Source organism: Anabas testudineus, chromosome 5, assembly GCF_900324465.2.
Source record: "Anabas testudineus chromosome 5, fAnaTes1.2, whole genome shotgun sequence".
In the NCBI taxonomy this organism is placed as follows: domain Eukaryota; kingdom Metazoa; phylum Chordata; class Actinopteri; order Anabantiformes; family Anabantidae; genus Anabas; species Anabas testudineus.
In genome coordinates, this window is record NC_046614.1 from 391,543 (window position 1) to 409,354 (window position 17,812).

The following is a 17,812-nucleotide window of genomic DNA, read 5'->3' on the forward strand; positions in this document are numbered from 1 at the left end:
CGGTGGATGAGAGTTATTTCATAATTCCCCTTGCAAAAGAGATTTCAGATGGGATAAGATTCTAATGCTAAAATGCAGTTTTATCATAACCTTCGAGCCAGTTCTACTTTGCTCTTGTTTATCCACAGAGCATTCTTCTAGGTGCCTTCTGATGTATCTACATGTTGAACTTTTTCTATTAGTCCACAATCTCCTCACATCTTTATTATATTTATGCAGCAAACGAATATTCTGAAGCGTTTCTAAACCTTTAAGCTTTAACAACTTCCTGCTTTGTACTCCACACTTCTGCATGAATAAAGCTGTAATGTCAAGAACGGTAAGTTTGTACAACAGGAATTCATGCACTGAAGTGACTGTGACCCACTGGAGGGCACCAACAGGAGCACTAATGTTTGGGTTAACAGCACCTCCTGCTGTCCACAAATACCGTGACAGGCAAAATGATTAGGGGATCAATCACACTCATTTTACCTGACAAAATATAGTAAAGGCCTGTGTATATGCAGGTTTTATCTTATTTTCTTAAAATGCAGAAGGATGAGAAATATTTATTTGCCCGTTGGCACTTTTAAATTATCATAAATAAAACCTTTCCAGTAAGTAATAAAGAATTGCAAGAGGAAAGTGGTAAAGGCAATTAAGGTATAAGTTTAATATTTTTGAAAAGAATGCATATACAAAGACTTTAGACAAAGCATTTGGTTTTGCACCAAAACAACAACAGGTTATAATAATTATACTGACTAGGGCTATATTTTGACCCAACTCTAAGCCACCAGTAAAGAAAAACAAGAACCAACCAATCAGAAATAATCTTCACTAAACAGTCTCTCTGCCATTGGAGGTTTTCATTTCACTAAACCAATCGGAGGTTTTCTTGGTATAAACTGGCAGATAAGAGTTCAGATTTTTGACCCCTAAATGGAAAAGGAGTGAAAGTAACCACTTAGGACTAATCATATATATATATATATATATATATATATGAAATAAAATAAAAAAAACACAAAGAAATAATAAAGAAATAAAAGATTTTGGTAAAAACACCTGGAGCCTACATCAACATTGTGTGCCAGCTTACATTATAATTACATCTGTTAAACCTATCATTTAGAACAGAGACCAGGGCGCAGCTACATGCAGCACCATACAGTTTGAGCGAGTACAACAGACTGGACAGTCCTTCACGCCTCAGAGACACACAGCCTGTGTACAACGTTACAGATTCTGACCTGGCATAAAAATCTGGTGGGAATTCATCTTTTAAGCATCAGATGTCAGAGTGTGGAACTCCAGTCCTGGTGTGAAGTGTGAAGCTTGGAGGTGTCCGCTGTAGCCGTCCTAAGTGTAAGGTGGTGACAGTGTTGAAGCAGTTGTGCTTCACTTATCCTTGGTCCCTGGCAATGCATGAAGAACACACCACTTGTTCTGCTAACACTGTTTAAGTTCCCTGCATCTAAAAGGCCAATTCCTGTGGTCAACTAAAGACACGTTACTACTAGTTGCCTTTAGTTCGCCAAGTGATTACCAAACTCCAAATGGACTCTGCACTGTGAATAACTGCACTAAGAGGACTGGACACTAGATGGCAATGTTTACCAACTGCTTTGCAGAGAGTGCTGTGGCATTTTAACTGTATTGTCTGAATTACAAAATCCTGTCAGGCCTACACAGCAACCATAGTGGTTGAAAGCATGTCTATCTGGAACATGGAATAAATATCTCAGACTTGTTGTGTGTTTGAGAAGAAAAGGAATAATGGCAAACAAAACAAAACACTATTCTGTTAGCATCTCTTCTGGTAGTGCTGAGAAATGAACATAGGTGAGTGGGGCAATGTGTGTGCACATCGATGGGGAGAGGGACGAGCAGCATGAGCAGCCACCAATCAGGCAGTTGAGAAGGGCAGAGGCGAGCTTGTATCCATAGAACCTTCACACTGGCTGAGGACATCGACACAGCATCTAAAAGCTGATTAGGCCACAACACGGACTGAATTAAAAAACATAAAAATAAAAAAAAAATATCTATCTACCAAAAGCTCAACAGAATGAATTCTATGTCTATGTAAGCTCGGAGTCTGGATGGCTGGAGGTTATGCCGCCCTGCCCCGAGCCCACAGCAGCCTGTTGGTCAAGTCAGGTTAATCTTAAACTTGGGGGGTGAAGCTTCTCATTATTGCAGAGATTTATCTGAAACTTGGTAGGCTGTTTTCTTTCTAGTCTTCACTGTGGAGGACAATCCTGTCAACCAGCCTTAGCAGAGCAGGGGAAAAGGGGGTGGGTGTGGGGGCAGGGAGGTGGTTATGTGTGTGTATGTGTTTAAAATGTGTTATGTGTGCACGCGCGCTTTGAAAAAAGGTAGGAGCCTCTCATAGCAGCACACATTTGCGTTTCTTCTTGGGCTCTGGGGGCTCCAGTGCAGCCAATATCGCCTCATCAAACACATTCTTTAGGCCTTTCTGTGAACACAAACACAGAAACACAGGCTCAATAAGGGGGCAACGCAAATGCACACAGAGGTCAAAAAATAAATAAATGAATAAAAAAAAACAAAAAAAAAACACTTTGGCTGGGGAGGGACATGAGGGGCATAACAGAGGAGAAACAATGGGTGAACAAAGGCAGCATTAAACATTTAGTTGGATATCACAAGAAACAGGATTTGAGCTGTTGGTAAGCAAAAAAATTATTTCTATGTGCTGAAATCAAATCAAGTTAGGGGACTATTGTTTTCTAATACATTTTGCAGTTAGGTGTGAGGCAGGTTAAGGGTCAACACAAATCATGCCTGTCGAGTGCAACATGCAGCTAAAATCAAAGGCAAGTCAAACAAGAAAGTGGAGGGAAAAGAGAACAACCCTGACACAGGACAAAAATTAAACCGGAGGATTTTAATTCCACACTTTCTGATTTTGTTCTTGACGTCACTGGTTCTGCTTTCTGGAGTGAAAAGGTCATCCAGATTTAATGTAGGGAAAAAAATCATTTTAAAGTAGCAATCAGTACAAACTGACTCCAAACTCAGGAAGTGAATGGTTTCATCTCTTTGTATTTGCCCATGAGCAGAGCTGCTTACAACCATGAGATTGATCATGTGAAGGGTCCTGCTGCTCTGACACAGACCTGTGCTATGCAGAGAACCAATAAACCCCTCTGTGCTGCCCAACTCAGTCAACTAACCCTGCTAACAAAGTGCTGAAAAAGAAGGGAACCAGAGAGAAGTCAGCAAGTTACTTTATCCTTTATTAATTCATTTCACAGGTCAATTCACACAATTATAGCTTTTTGTTTTAATTCAACTTTCAGTACAACTGGATATGCACCATGTTTAATGGCACATTTGATTTGACATTTCATTTTAATTCAAAAAAATTATAACAGGTAAAAACTACTAATTTTGGTGTGGAATGCCAAAGCACACTCTATATATGATGTTTAGAAGCCCTGTATACTCAGACTCCAAGGCAGACTCCAAGTCAGACTCCAAACTTGTTTATTCAGACATCGACAGAAGTACAAAATATACATTTGCATTAGAAATGGAAGCTCTATTTCTCAGTGTGTAGCCACCACTCTCGCTTTAGTTCAAATCCTCCTGATAATAATTGCGATCACAGGACAGAAAGGAAAGACCAACTAACACAATAGCTACATCCTACATCCTCTGTGAGATACGGCTCTGCTGTTGGGCAGGAGCCACATTAATAAGCACTGAACCACAGTCAGAAAACTATGAATGAGTTAGGATTTAAAAGTAAAGAGACATAAACCACTTCAGGAGTAAAAAACTAATGTCAGCAGTTACAGATTACGAATACAGCAACTCACTGAAGTGTAGAAAGGCCTTAAGTCAGTGAATCAGGCTATTTAACCTGTTAAACCCGAGCGCCCCCAATGTCAGAGGCAGCTGCGCTTCCAGCAACATAGACCATTTAAAAGCCTTAGCCTTCGTACAATATGCTGTTTGTACCTGTGGCTTAGACTTGCACAATCACTAGCGCCCACTTTGCAGGCCTGTCACGTTAACATGTTTTTGTTGCTTACTAATTTACTTGCTTGGTGTTGGAGTTGTATTTTTTAGGTCAAAATTGCTGTTTTGGGCTTATAGTTGAGCTTTAGCTTTATGTGGGTATGCAACATGTCTAGGTGGCTGCATTAGTAGGCTTTTAAATGGGCTTTTAAATGGGCTTTGTTGCCGGCTGCCCCCGATACCTAGGGTGCTCGGGCTTAATATCTTTAAAAGGTTAAAGATTAGTCGTGATGCACTTTCACAATATAACTGTAGTTTGGGTGCAATTCAACCAGTGTGTGACTGATGAGTTGGTTAGTTAGATGTCAGAAACTGGTCTCCATATCAAAAGCAGTGCATGTAAACAGAGAGAGGGCAGAAGAGAGATGAAATGGAAGAATGAAAAAAAGCTGAAAGTAGTGGTAATTAGAGGAAAGACAGATGAGAGCAGTGGCACAGAGTTTAAAATATACAGCATTTCGTCTTTCTCTGCGTCTCAGGAGGCTCTAGGGCAGCTAGGATAGCTTCGTCAAATACATTCTTCAGCCCTCGCTATGAAGACAGGAGAGGGGAGAGAACAGCAGCATTAACACAGCAAACAGAGGAAAAAAGAGAGAGGTGGGAGGATAAGAGGAACATGACAGAACAAGGGGGAGAGGATTTGTGTCGAATACGGAGAAAGGTCAAAGGGCACACAGGTTTGCAAAGGAGAAGAAGAGTGAAGTGTCGACACTGCAAAAGGTGGAGGGGCAGGCAGTGAACAGTGGGCTGCGAGTAAGGTGTGGACCCAGAACACAGATCCTTGCAGGAAACAGGAAATGACATCAGCAGCTATGCAACAGTTGTGGGAGAGAGAGAAAGGGGAAGAGGAAGGAAGGCGCATAGCAAGGAGGCGGGGGCTACACCTCAGCTCCATCAACACTATTGTTCTTTGCCTGAGTGAAGCCCAACTCATCTTTTCTGTGAGCCACATTCCCTCTGCTTGCTTCCCTCTTTCTGTTCCATTTTAAAACTTTCAATAAAGGAATCACACAGCCAGTACAATTCTCTTGAAAAACAGTACATAGAAATTAAAAACACAGACATGCAACTGAATAAGCCAACTGTACTTCACTAACAGCCTTTTCACACATCATGACACAGCTTTTCATTCAGAGGGTCATTTATATCCAAATGAAAAACTGAAGTCTTTCACTAGTTATTCATTTAATTTTTATTTGCTCAGCTTTAACTCTGAGTGTCTGGAACATATTGAGTGTGTGGGGATATTCTCAGGACAAGATTAACATCACTCTCAATCAGACTTTATTCTGGAGAGGCTTGTAGTTAACATGTCAAACCCTAAAAGACACCCCTGTGATCCACTGCTGACTCTACTACTTAATGCTGTCATTACAACTAAATGCAGGAGACACTGACCCAAAGCAAGAATTTGAAAAACACAGCTGAGTTGGGAATTTGGGGCAGGCCCCAAAACCAAAACCTGCATGCAGAACACAACTCATCAACCACAGCATGCACAGGCCAGGGTGTAAACAGACATGTTCCTCTTTCCTCCACTTTCTTATTTCTTGCCAATGGGGTATGAATCACATTTGTGTGACAAAGAGTGCATCTATTTGTGAGTATAAATTGCTATTTTGTTTATTACCTGTGTGAGAGCTGAGCATTCCACGTATTTCACAGCCTTGAGATCTCTTGCCAACTTCTCAGCTGTTTCCGGAGTGATGGGCTTTTGCTTGTTCTTGGCCAGCTTCTCTATAGTGGAGGGGTCGTCCCGCAAGTCAATCTGAGTCCCAACTAGCAGGAAGGGGGTCTTTGGACAGTGGTGTGTGATCTCTGGAACCCACTGGATGTACAAACAGTGTTATGCACCAATCAACACATCTTGCCAAAGAAGTTTCAACAGTTGCCCATTGTTTGAGAAAATTCTGTCTGTGCTGTGTTTTTTTTTTTTTTTGGAAACTTTACAAATTCAATCTTATGTGATCTGTGATCACATCTGTGATACATTTAATTACAAATTGGCCACTGACAAGCTCACATAACTTGTCAAAAGCTAATAACAAATTTAATGCACAATACAATATAAAATGTTCATCTATTACCATCTTGGACAATATGAAATTAAAAACGCAATGGGCCAGACTTGCCTTTTCTTTGACATTTTCAAAGGAAGACGGGGACACGACGGAGAAACAGACAAGAAAAACGTCTGTCTGGGGATAACTCAGAGGTCGTAACCTGTCGTAGTCTTCCTGACCTGGAGAAGCCACACACAAACATATTTAACCCACACAGTCTGGCCATCAAGTTGCCAACAATGATATACTGGACAAAGAAGAAGATCTCTGTCAGCAGGACACGACAGGGTTAACAAAACCACATACTACCTTGTAGATGGAATATAAAGAAAAGTTACTAGTTCCAGAGTCTGGACACCCCTTACTCACTAACTGATTAAGCACCCTAAGGTGAAAAAGAGAATACAAACCTGCTGTATCGAACAAGCCCAGAGTGTAGGGCTCACCTCCAATCATTACAGTTACAGCATAGTTATCAAACACCTACAACACACAGAGTAATACCAATCGTTAGCCTATGCTGTGGGTTGTCTATATTATTTTTTAAAGTAAAAATTCTGACAAACATGTTTTTGTTATTTAACCATATATATTGTATACAAGCTGCTATATCTGTTTGTCAATATAATGTAATATCTTTCAAACTACACATCTTAATACATGCACATAACAATAAAACTGGTTTGTAAAAGAACTACAGTTTGGTTTAAATACGAAATTAATTTACGTTTTAAAGAACCACGATCATATACTTTGGTACAGTGGATGATCTGGGTCTTCAAATTCTGATTGTTTTTATTTTTATCTATGCTCACAATTAAGAGTAATGCTGGCTAAAAACAATAAGCTAAATCCAGCATAATGACTGACACTGCGTGTCTGGAATTTTGAAACTTTTCATTTACGGTCAATGACAGAGGCTTAGTTTGTTCATAGGGTGTTTCAACTCAAAAAAAGTTACAAAATTGGTAGCAAGAACAATATTAACACCATTGACTAATTCTAAAGTTACATCATCATCTGTCCACTATGGGCATGTACTTATACAAATATAAACTGTATGTTCCTTTAGTCCTGTCAGTAAAACAGGCGTTGATAGACTTACCGTAGGTACATATTCAGAGGGAAATTTGTTTGTGGTGTATGAGATGAGCAGGCAAGTTTTACCCACAGCACCGTCTCCAACTACAACACACTTGATGGTCTGCATAGCTGTGTTTTACAGTCTTCTCTAATCATTCAAGATCTGGAACAGAAAAACATATTATTTCATTAGTTAACAGCACATTGGCCATAAGCAAAGGTAAAACAGTCCTGCCTATAGGAGTACACACCCTACAGACTTGAGTTCTTTGAAAATACTGATTTGCAGTAGATGCATTAGTGTTTTTTTCCAGTTTAATAGTAAAATAAATTTGACATTTTGTGTGAACAGGACACACAGAGTGAGAAGACAATATAAGATAAGGACAACAAGTCATCTGGGGAAGCCCTTGAAAAGCTACACACCAGATGGCATTTTCATCAGCTGTCAATGACAAACTGTTGGTTCGTTGGAAACACTTTTCAAAGTGGCTATAAAATTAAAGCTTGACCAAAGCCTGAAAATTAAGGCAACCCTGTGTAAAAATCTCATTACCCACTTGATCCGGAGAGATTTATGGGGAGATAACTCTGTCCAGTCACTGATAAATAACTCACCCTCCCTGATCAACCACAGGAGTCAAACAAAGTGTCTAGATGTCCAGTCCACTTTTTCATCACAGACACAGCCGACATACTGTAATGTACTAGGTACTGGGCATATTCTGGCAATGCTAGCATATATTTAACATTGTTTAGGTGGAGGAAATGTGAAAGAAAGGGGGGAGGGACACTGAATTTGTGTTTTCTCATTTCCTTCTAGTGTTAAGACACAAATTATTATGACTGTCAGGGGCTATGTATTAGGGCTTCATATTTACAGATAAGTAAATTCAGCAGGGTAAAAAAATGAGTTTAACAATCGCACAGAAGTGACATGTTATCTTTCACTATTTCATAGTAAACTCAATGGAGGTTAAGACTCAAGGACAGCTGTTTGGTTATCAAAGCTGACATATGGTCTGCCCTAGTCTACTAAATAACTGTGTATGTCTCTCTAGGCAGTTAACTGTGAATGTCTGTAGTATGCTTTTCTTTGGCACCTACTGTAAACCTAATGAACAGTGACATGTCTATTAAAACGTATTTTAACACTTGAAACTGGTATTTGGGCAAAACTGCCCGTGCAAGACATATATTAAAAGAAATTGGGGACTTGAGAACAAAGAACCATCAAACATTAGACTTAAAGACTAGCAATGTCATTAAAAAAGTAAACTGTTCAGTTGCACACTAGCAACCAGAAAGTACCTTTTCCACTGCCACCAAGATAAAACAGTGCTGTCCACAAGAAATCTCAACAGGGAACTTTTTTTTTCACTTCAGACATTTTCACTTGATGTCTGAGGTAAAGATATTATAGACTAAATAAGTAATGGAAATAGAAAATTATTTATATACATTAGTCTTTAACAACATCAACTGTCCACTGCAATACAGCCAAGCCAATTCAGCCATCTGTCTTTATTCTCATACCAAGACAAGTCCTTGGTGAAAAGGCGTCTGAGTAAAACCACAAATGTTGACCTTGAATCACTAAGACAATGCAGAGCGTTTTGAAGATAAGTACATATGGTATGTAGTATGTGGACCACAGTACTCCCCTGATTCTCCTCCACGACTTAGGGTATGTTAGCGCTAAACCACTGCAGAGCTCTGCACCATTGTGAGAGGAGGTAGGGATGTCATTGAAAAAAGCAGAAGGGACAAAACTGAAGCTGAAGGTACCATATATTACAGCATGAACATGTTTTAACAAGGGAGCAGAACACAGGTGGGTGTCCTGCAGAAACAAATGCATTATATTGATACTACTCACTTTGCAAAACAGACTAGCATCACATTAAATATAATATAGTGTCCAGTGTTTCAAATATTCAGTAGAAGTGACAGACCAAACGTCTGAAACCTGAGGCTGATTAACTGTCACTGGGTAAAATCTCAGTCTAGATCTTATCAAGTGTCATCCAACTGTAGAGTAACGTGAATTCTCCCAATACCTGTACCAAGAAGCATTTCTTGTTCAGTTGCAAAGCAGATTAAATATCATAATAACTAAGGCAAGCTCACTGTGCCAAGTCCAAAAAAATTGCATCCTCCATGTGCCAATGAAGGAAAAGAGCAAAGGAGGTGTAGTATTGCAGGATTTATCTGTTATTCAACATTGTTAAATACTATATGAACTGTTAAAATATTCGCTATTGTGATATGTTTACAGGTTAAAGTAGTTGTGGGTGTTGTTTTGGCATCTGGGTATATCGTTGTTCAGGTGGGTCACACACTGTGGGTGAAAATCTAGCCATTATAGAGAGGGGATGATGTGATACTGTTTATATACATGGATAATAGGATACATCATCTCCTGGAATACATTTATAGTTTTGCCACAGAGTATATGTAGTGCCACAAATAGCTGTGTCAAGAATGCTCAAACCCTAGCTCCTTTCTCAGTTTTGCACAGCTGCCCAACCACTGGGTTAGGAGAGTGTGAATATCAAACCCACTGTTTCAGACATTTACAGAAACCATCACGCGTTAGAATTTTTAATCAGCAGTACAAAATATTCTTTTTAACATTCCAAAAGGATGTATTTTGCTCACCGCAAAGAACGCCACACTGACCTGTTTCTAATGAACCAGTTGATTAGCCTGAGATGAGCATTGGTCAGTTTTGAGATTAAGATTCGCTTGATTGTCATTAATTTATGACACAGTAGAAACTTTCGACGCATTTAAGGTTAATGGACCATGACCAGTGACTAGCCAGTCAGTCTTAGATATCCAAATCTGTGATTTTTACATGCATGATGGTTCACTTCACACACACAGCTACCCCACAGTTCCACCAGATTTCGCAGCAATACACTCCAGCTTAACCATAACATAACATAATCAGAGCTAATCACTGCCACTTCCACCCAGTAATGCTTGTGACAGACCAGTTAAATTTTTATTTTGTAAAACAAAAACATTGAGCGAACACAATATTTTGTAAATGATCAATAACTTCAGGTGCTGAGATATGTAATTTTCTCTGTTGGGTATAATTTCAAAGTTATATATTTGTTTTGTCTGTTAACTGGACTTCATCACAAATAATATGAGCTCTGGTAACTTCTGCTGTGGACTGGACTGTTTGTTTGCAGATTAAATTTCACTTTCCTACAACACACTATCTCATCCATTGTGTGTTATAAACATTTGTGTAATGTGCTCAGGATTCAGTGTTCCCTGAAAAAAAATCTAACGTAAATCGACCACATTACACGAAATTTTGAATGCCAAAGTTTAGATGGATTATTAGGCTGGGTATTCTGTGATCTACAATAATCCAATACAAAAAAACAAAGATAGCTGTGCCTTAGGCACCAAATCAAAACAATTTTTGAGAAAGGTGAAACCCTGCCATAGTCTGAAGGAATGGTTTTCATTGAACTATGACACAGAGGGAAACCGAAAAAATTCTTCTAGTGGGATTATGTGTAAAATATGAAAGCCAAATTCAAAGTTAAAAACTTCGGTAAGATGATGGCCATGGACAACAGATGGTGACTGCAGCTGTAATAATGCTGCCAGGCTTATTACATGTATAATACACTATTTTACACTTGCAATGTTATGACAGGAATTAAATCGGATATAGCAACATTGTGACCGATTACAGTTTCTTTGCAAGTTCCTTTGACACATACAAATATTAATACTGATACGCATTTTTTGTGACATCGACATAAAAATCTATGCGCAGCTGTCCAACAATTGATTATTACAAAAGAGTGCTAATACTTACGACACTTAACTATTCACCACGAGTGGTGGACTGTTACCATTGGCACATACGTATGTTATAGCGATAATTACACGAAGCACTCCAAACATATACCACAGAGATAACTATTAAGAACTAACGTTACTTTGGATGCGCTAGCTTTATTAGCTTCTGAATTTCGGCCACATCCCGGCCTCAATCTGGCCTAATTTCCTGCCGGTTGGTTAACCCCTAAGGATAAACTTAATATCTTTCCCGCTTGTGTATCTTCTTTATAGGCCAGCACAGTCCTTATCAATGTGCCATAACGGTATGCACATCGTCCGAGACTCTGCTTAGACTATAAATACTGCTAACTAGCTCTAGCGTTTGTTACGTTACGTTTTTATTCTGCTGGTTAACCAGCTAAGCGCTAACTGGTAACTAGTTGCATCCTTTGATACATAACGTTACTTTGTTTAGAGGCGAAGAGATAAAAAATTCATAACATTAAAATCGCTGATGTAAATGTGGTTAATACACAATCCCGAGATGTTTATTTACTAGCCGGTTCACTGTTACGGTATTTTGCCTGCAATGCTAACTACTGTGCCCCCAATTAGCTTGCTAGCTAACTGGCAGAGCTACCCTTAGCGGATGCTGTTGCTGAATGGCATATTTCAACTTAAAGACGCACAGCACATGTACCACAGACATACAACACAGATCACGTTGACAGAGTTCAGACTAAAAGCAAATCACAACTACGTCTCAGTAATAGCCAAGATAAACATTATTCCCGTACCGTATCCTCTATTTGTGTCTTTACGCCGGGCGTTGGCAGCTCCGCGCTAGGGGCTTCCCAGTCAACAGAACAGGGACACGTAGAGCTGCGTAGGGACGTACTACGTAGTTACGTCAATGAGTTGGACTGAGGGGCTGCGGCCAGCATCACGCACACGGAGAAAACTGTTCAGCTGTTCAGCTCCTGTCTGGTTTCAACACGATCATCACAATCTGCAAACTAATGTTAACTGCTGCTACAGGTGCTATTTGTAAATTGGGTGTTCCGCCCCACTTTGTGAGAGTACTTCCCTTCATTCAGTGTTAGCCTACATACATTACGTACGTATAAAGCTTTTATTATTTCATGTGATTAAATGCAGTGTTGGCCCCTCACCACTATAATGCCGTCTCTCTCTTTTACACATATAGCAAAGGTCCTACAACAAAGACGTTTATTAAGTTATTTGTCTTTCAAGCAACTGTACTTTCTGATTTTTTGCATTAGCGCCTGAGGATTGACCTACATAACTAAACTGCAGTACTGGTGTCTGCCACTAGGTGACAGTGTTGTTCAATGACCCAAATACCTGGGTTCTATTTACAGTGGAACAAGTTCATCCATGACAACAGCAGTAAGAAATAAGAAAACACTTTATTCCAAAATTGATCCATTTGGTCAAAAGAAAAAAAATATAATATTCATGTTAAACCAACACAAACATACTCAAGTTTTGCAAAAACAAAATAAGGGAAAGTATTGTTAAAGACAAGATTTGCAGGCGTCTCCATTGTCCTAGTTGGATACACTCTGCAGCAGGGTAATGTTGTCTCCTTTCAACATGATCCTCCCTGGGAGACATGACAGAGGGAGAAAGAGCGTCAGTTCACTTTTAGATATTTGCATATTCTGGATTAGCATAAGAAAAACTGGGGCATGGTATTCCTTATGTCATCTGAATTAACTTTAGAGTTTGCTTCCTAAATTAGTGGTTTTAAAACAAGGAAATTGCCCCAGAACTGCAAGACACGCACACAAAGACACAGGCCCTGTCTGACCAACAACATCTAAAAAGACTTCAACAGGACCTTGAACTGATCTGAGTGTTTCCATGGGTGACATATTGACTGAATAAAACTGCCCAGATCATGAGGTAATCACTCGAAAATTCTCTTTTCAAGAAGGAAACCTGCTTGTTAGCATCAGTAGTCTGATCAAAGTATGCAGATGGATTTACATTGACACTTCAGAAATGAATGCATGTTTTAAGTTAAGACTGCTCAAACTGGTCTGGTCTACAATGCATCCAGAAAGTATACAGTGTCTAACTTTTTCCACATTTGGGTATGTTACAGCCTTATTCTAAAATTGATTAAATTCATTATTTTTCCTCAAAATCCTACAAACAATACCCCAAAATATCAAAGTGACATTTGTTTAAAATCTCTACAAATGTATTAAAAATAAAACACACATACATATGGTCATGGTTTTACCATGACACTTAATTGAGTTTTGGTGCACAGCTAATCATTGAGTTGTTTCAACAACTTGTGTTGAGTCCACCTGTGGGAAGTTCAGTGGATTGGGCATGATTTGGAAAGGCATACACCTGTCTATATAAGTTATCACAGTTAACAGTGCTTTAAGCCATGAAGTCCAAGGAATTGTCTGTACACCTCTGAGAAAGGCTTGTATCGAGGCACAGATGTGGAGAACGGTACAGAAGATCCCGATCAGCGCAGTGGCGTCCATCATCCTTAAAAGAGGTTTCGAATCACCAGGACTCTTCCTAAAGCTGACCACCCAGGCAAAGGAGGGAGAAAGGCCTTAGTCAGGGAGGTGACCAAGAACCCGGTGGTCAAAGAGCCCGAGTGTTTCTCCGTGGAGAGAGGAGAACGTTCGGCAAGAACAACCACAGCACTCCACTAATCAGGCCTGTTTGCCAAAATGCACCTGAAGGACTTTCAGACCATGAGAAACAAGATTTTCTGGTCTGATGAATCATAGATTGAACTCATTGGCCTTAATGCAAAGCATCATGTTTGGAAGAAACCAGGCCCCGCTCAGCACAAGGCCTATGCTATTCTTACAGTAAAGCATAGTGGTGCCAGAATCATGCTGTGGGGATGTTTTTCAGCAGCAGGACCTGGGAGACTAGTCAGGATCGAGGGAACGATAATTGCAGCAATGTACAGAGAGTCCTTGATGAAAACCTGTTCCCGAGCATTCTGGACCTCAGACTCGGGACAACAACTTCAAGCACACAGCCAAGATAACAAAGGAGTGTCCTTGAGTGGCCCAGCTAGAGCCCAAACTTAAACCTGATTTAAAAACATCTCTGGAGAAATCTAAAAATGTCTGTGTACTGACACTCCTCCATCCATCGGATGGAGTATGAGAAGTACTGCAAAGAAGAATGGGAGAAACTGCACAAAAACAGGTGTGCCAAGCTTTTAGCATCATACTCAAAAAGACTTGAGGCTGTAATTCATGCTAAAGGTGCTTTAAACATTAAGCAAAGAGAGTATACCTACATTTATTATTATTTTTTTTATTTATAATAAATTTGCAGGGATTTCAAACAAACGTCTTTCACTTTGACATTTTGGGGTATCTTTTGTAGAAATTTGAGGAAAATAATTAATTTAAGGCTGTAGCTGTAACATAAAAGGTGAAAAAAAAAAAAAAAAAAGTTAAGCACCGACTACTCTTCCTGCTATGGCAAGGCAAAATGGCAAAGCTCATCAAAGCTGAACGTGAAGACAAGTCACAAAATCAGGTATGGCATCTTACCCAGTGGCTTTCTGTTCTTGGTCTTCATGTGGACTTCCTCAGCATCATCAAGAACCAGGTTCATGTACTCATCAAATCCCTAACACAAAGAAGTAACGGTGAGACAAACATTTTTAGCAATGGGCCACATACACTTTCCACCTGTATTAGCTGATGTTTTCTTATGAAGCTTGCCGTTACTGAATTCACCAACTGTGCAAACTTATTGTACACAGCTTGTTTTAGGTTGATTACTGCCACCTCGTGTTGTTATCTGATTGATTGTTAGCATAATCAGAGTTACATAACTGCTATGTAAGACCACCTGTTGTGTTCCTTCAAGTCTTGCTGTCAGAAATCAGCAGATAATCACGTATATATACACAAACATGGATGATCTACACCCTCTACTATTCACATTACAACTTCTATACAGACACAATGTTACTTTCTTAATGTAAAGCCTGCACACAAAACAAATAGGAAACAAGTAATGGTTATACATTTGAGTTTTATCGCTTCTTTGTTTTTCACTCACACACAACAATATTCTGTCTCCATAGAGTTCAAATCGGTTGGCCAGGCTTCCAAAATCAGCCCATGGCAGAGAAGAAATCCGATTCCTCATCTGCTGCATGTATATATGTGCTTTTCCAGTAACCAGGTTTTCTGAATGCATGTAAACTCGTTCCCCGATTACCAGAACATTTACATTTTGTCATTTGGCAGATGCTTTCATCTAGAGCGACTTACAAGTAAGATACAAGGCGAGCAAAATATTTAATTAATATTTCATTAATTGCCCAGTTTTATCCCAGTTGCACATTTCTTTAAAACTTACAATAATGCAGCCCTCTATCCGCATGTTGACCTGCTCATACAACCACACCTGGATCCGTGAGCGCTGAGAATGAGAAGATCAATAAATTAGAATAAACTTTACGGCAGACACAAAAACAAACCATCAATTAAGATTGAACTGAATACTTACATTTTGCAGGTACCTAAAGATGAGGTTCTGATGCAGCGAGTTAAGGCAATTCATCGTTCTTAATACAAGTACATGGATACAAAACGAGCACGTTCAACAACTTGAAACTAAAACGTAGCTTATTTGGATCTGACGCCATAAAACACGAACAGTTGTACGGCGTGTTAGCTAACAGTTGTTAGCTAATGCTAATCCTGTCGGAGCTGTCTAACGTTTTACACTAGTCATTTGAAAGCATTATCATAAAACAGAACTGTTCAGTAGAACTATTTTAAATCAACAACTTCTGCTCAAAATACAATTTTTGTTACGCTCTGTTAAAACTCTCTCCTCGCCTACTTTAATGAAAAATGAATGGCTGGCTAGCTAGCTAGCTAGCTAACGATGTTAGCCGGGCTGCTAGTTTTTGTATCATCCAATTCAACCGCGTCTGTCATTCAATGAAATAAAAAGGATACAATGGGCTGCACCATAACCTTCTGGACCTTCTGTCCTTGTCCTCTGTACGCCATCGCTCCAAGAAAATACCAAAAGTAGGTATGTGAAGAAAAAAGCTGCACCTCTAGAGTGCACTTCAACGAAAGCCTCACGTTGTGACTGCGCCTGCTACAATGGCGCGTTTCCTTCTGCTGCTTCTTCTTCCTCGTTTTAATGACGAGATGTAACCAAGCGAGCATTACTGCCCCCCACTGGTCCCATTAATCGGGGAAGACACAGTATGCTCCTTTTGGACAATTAAAATGTATGTGAGAGAAAACAGTTTGAAGCTCTAGGACAAAAACAAAACAAAACAAAAAAAGCCTTTGATTGCAGGCATCACTGTTTCCATTTGTTTTGTGTGTCCCACTTTCTGATGCACACAGTTCCAGTGCTAATAAAAAATGTGTTATGGTGTGAATATGTGTTCAGTCACATTGCTCCACGAATCATATTGCTACAGGTGAATATTTACTTACATTTTATATAGAATCCTGAACAGGGAGGAATAAATAAACTAAACTATGTTTCTAGGAAGTCTCACCCTTTGTACAATGACGTTAACATGGTCAACCCCACAAATTTAATTCAATTGTGATTTGCAGAAATAGTACAGAACCTTCAACATTTCTTCTTCATATTATACTGCATGTCATACATACTGTATGTTGTTTCTCTAAATCCTCAAACCTTGAGATTATTTCCAGGTTTCCATGAAAGTGTCATGACGTGATGATGTGATATTTGTTTTGGACTCAAAAACCACATACAGTAAAAGTTTGGAATAGTGAAAAAAGATTTCCACTGGATGTCTAAGATATTCAGAATATAAATGACAATGAAATGATGGGACATTGTCTGAAATAAAAACACCAGTGAAGAAATTCTGCTGCATGTGGTTCAGAAATCATTAAGAGAATTTAACATCACACTAACAAGTGCTAGTGGTAGAATGTAATAAAGTATATTTACTTAAGTATGGTAACCAAATTTAGCAATATGTTTTATTGAAGTAGGTCAGTTTGTGCTACTGTGGACATGCACAAACTCAAAACCAAATAAGCACACAATACTGTGCAGTGGTACTCTAAAGTAATATAGGCTTTTTGCCCAAGAAAATAAATGGATTCTCTAGATCCAGTGACCCAGTGGTACATAAGTAATTTATAAAAAAAGATCAGCACTGGGTCACAACAACCCACTGGTTGTTGTTCTCACTGATTCAGTAATGTGCACAGCACTAGCCCAACAGTGGATCTGTTTTACCCAGTGCATAAAAAAGAAGTACTTCTGCGTTATACTTTGAAAGTTAGCTGATAACTAATAAACTAGTTAATCTTTATTTCTCACATTAATTGACTCCTCAGAAATCGAGTCGAAGAGTTACATCACTCAGGTGGTTTTCATTCGGGGCGACAGTTAGCTCAGTTGGTAGAGCAGTTGTGTACAAACCCCAGGGTTACTGGGTAGATTGCTGGTTCCTCCTGGCTATATGTTGAGTTGTCCTTGGACAAGATACCGAAACCCCACAATAACAAGAGATTTGTGCATCATTTTCTGCTCTTAATTTCCCTTTAATTATCTCAGGGCCTCTTAAAATTCATCGTGTGACCTTTCAGAGTGGGCCTGTCACACTGATGAATCCTGGTTTAAACCAATTCCCACATTATCCTCTAGAGGGCGTAGTGTCACATCAAAAGTAACACCAAGCACTGGAGAAGCAGTTTGACAGATGTGATGAAGTTCACAGAAGTTTCTCTGGCCTGGCCACGGAAATCTGCCTTCACTTTAGGTGT

The 17,812-nt window shown here is 39.4% G+C and overlaps 2 protein-coding genes across 2 annotated transcripts; both read right to left on the reverse strand.

Annotated features, from left to right (window-relative positions):
- Window positions 1–631: 631 nt before the first annotated feature.
- On the reverse strand, window positions 632–11,900 carry cdc42 (cell division cycle 42). The gene is made up of 6 exons (XM_026344585.1): window positions 11,795–11,900; window positions 7,204–7,344; window positions 6,509–6,581; window positions 6,168–6,277; window positions 5,666–5,863; window positions 632–2,464 (listed from the first exon to the last, which is right to left on the reverse strand). Exons 2-6 carry the CDS (start codon window positions 7,306–7,308, stop codon window positions 2,375–2,377), a joined length of 576 nt encoding a protein of 191 aa, XP_026200370.1. The 5' UTR covers window positions 7,309–7,344; window positions 11,795–11,900; the 3' UTR covers window positions 632–2,374.
- A 522-nt stretch (window positions 11,901–12,422) lies between these two features.
- On the reverse strand, window positions 12,423–16,176 carry snrpe (small nuclear ribonucleoprotein polypeptide E). Its single transcript, XM_026344572.2, has 5 exons — window positions 15,998–16,176; window positions 15,540–15,566; window positions 15,390–15,452; window positions 14,570–14,648; window positions 12,423–12,624 (listed from the first exon to the last, which is right to left on the reverse strand). The coding sequence occupies exons 1-5, from the start codon at window positions 16,049–16,051 to the stop codon at window positions 12,569–12,571; spliced, it is 279 nt and encodes a 92-aa protein (XP_026200357.1). The 5' UTR covers window positions 16,052–16,176; the 3' UTR covers window positions 12,423–12,568.
- Between the last annotated feature and the right edge of the window lie 1,636 nt (window positions 16,177–17,812).

What these genes read in the sequence shown, in the direction of transcription:
- cdc42 (XM_026344585.1), bottom strand. Translation starts at nt 7,308, where the DNA reads ATGCAGACCATCAAGTGTGTTGTAGTTGGAGACGGTGCTGTGGGTAAA. An exon ending in GGGCTTGTTCGATACAGCAG is followed by an intron (nt 6,278 to 6,508) that starts GTTTGTATTCTC and finishes TGGCTTCTCCAG; the next exon opens with GTCAGGAAGACTACGACAGG. An exon ending in TTGAAAATGTCAAAGAAAAG is followed by an intron (nt 5,864 to 6,167) that starts GCAAGTCTGGCC and finishes TTGTACATCCAG; the next exon opens with TGGGTTCCAGAGATCACACA.
- snrpe (XM_026344572.2), bottom strand. Translation starts at nt 16,051, where the DNA reads ATGGCGTACAGAGGACAAGGACAGAAGGTCCAGAAGGTTATGGTGCAG. An exon ending in AGGTTATGGTGCAGCCCATT is followed by an intron (nt 15,567 to 15,997) that starts GTATCCTTTTTA and finishes TCGCTGCATCAG; the next exon opens with AACCTCATCTTTAGGTACCT. An exon ending in TCTTTAGGTACCTGCAAAAT is followed by an intron (nt 15,453 to 15,539) that starts GTAAGTATTCAG and finishes TCTCATTCTCAG; the next exon opens with CGCTCACGGATCCAGGTGTG.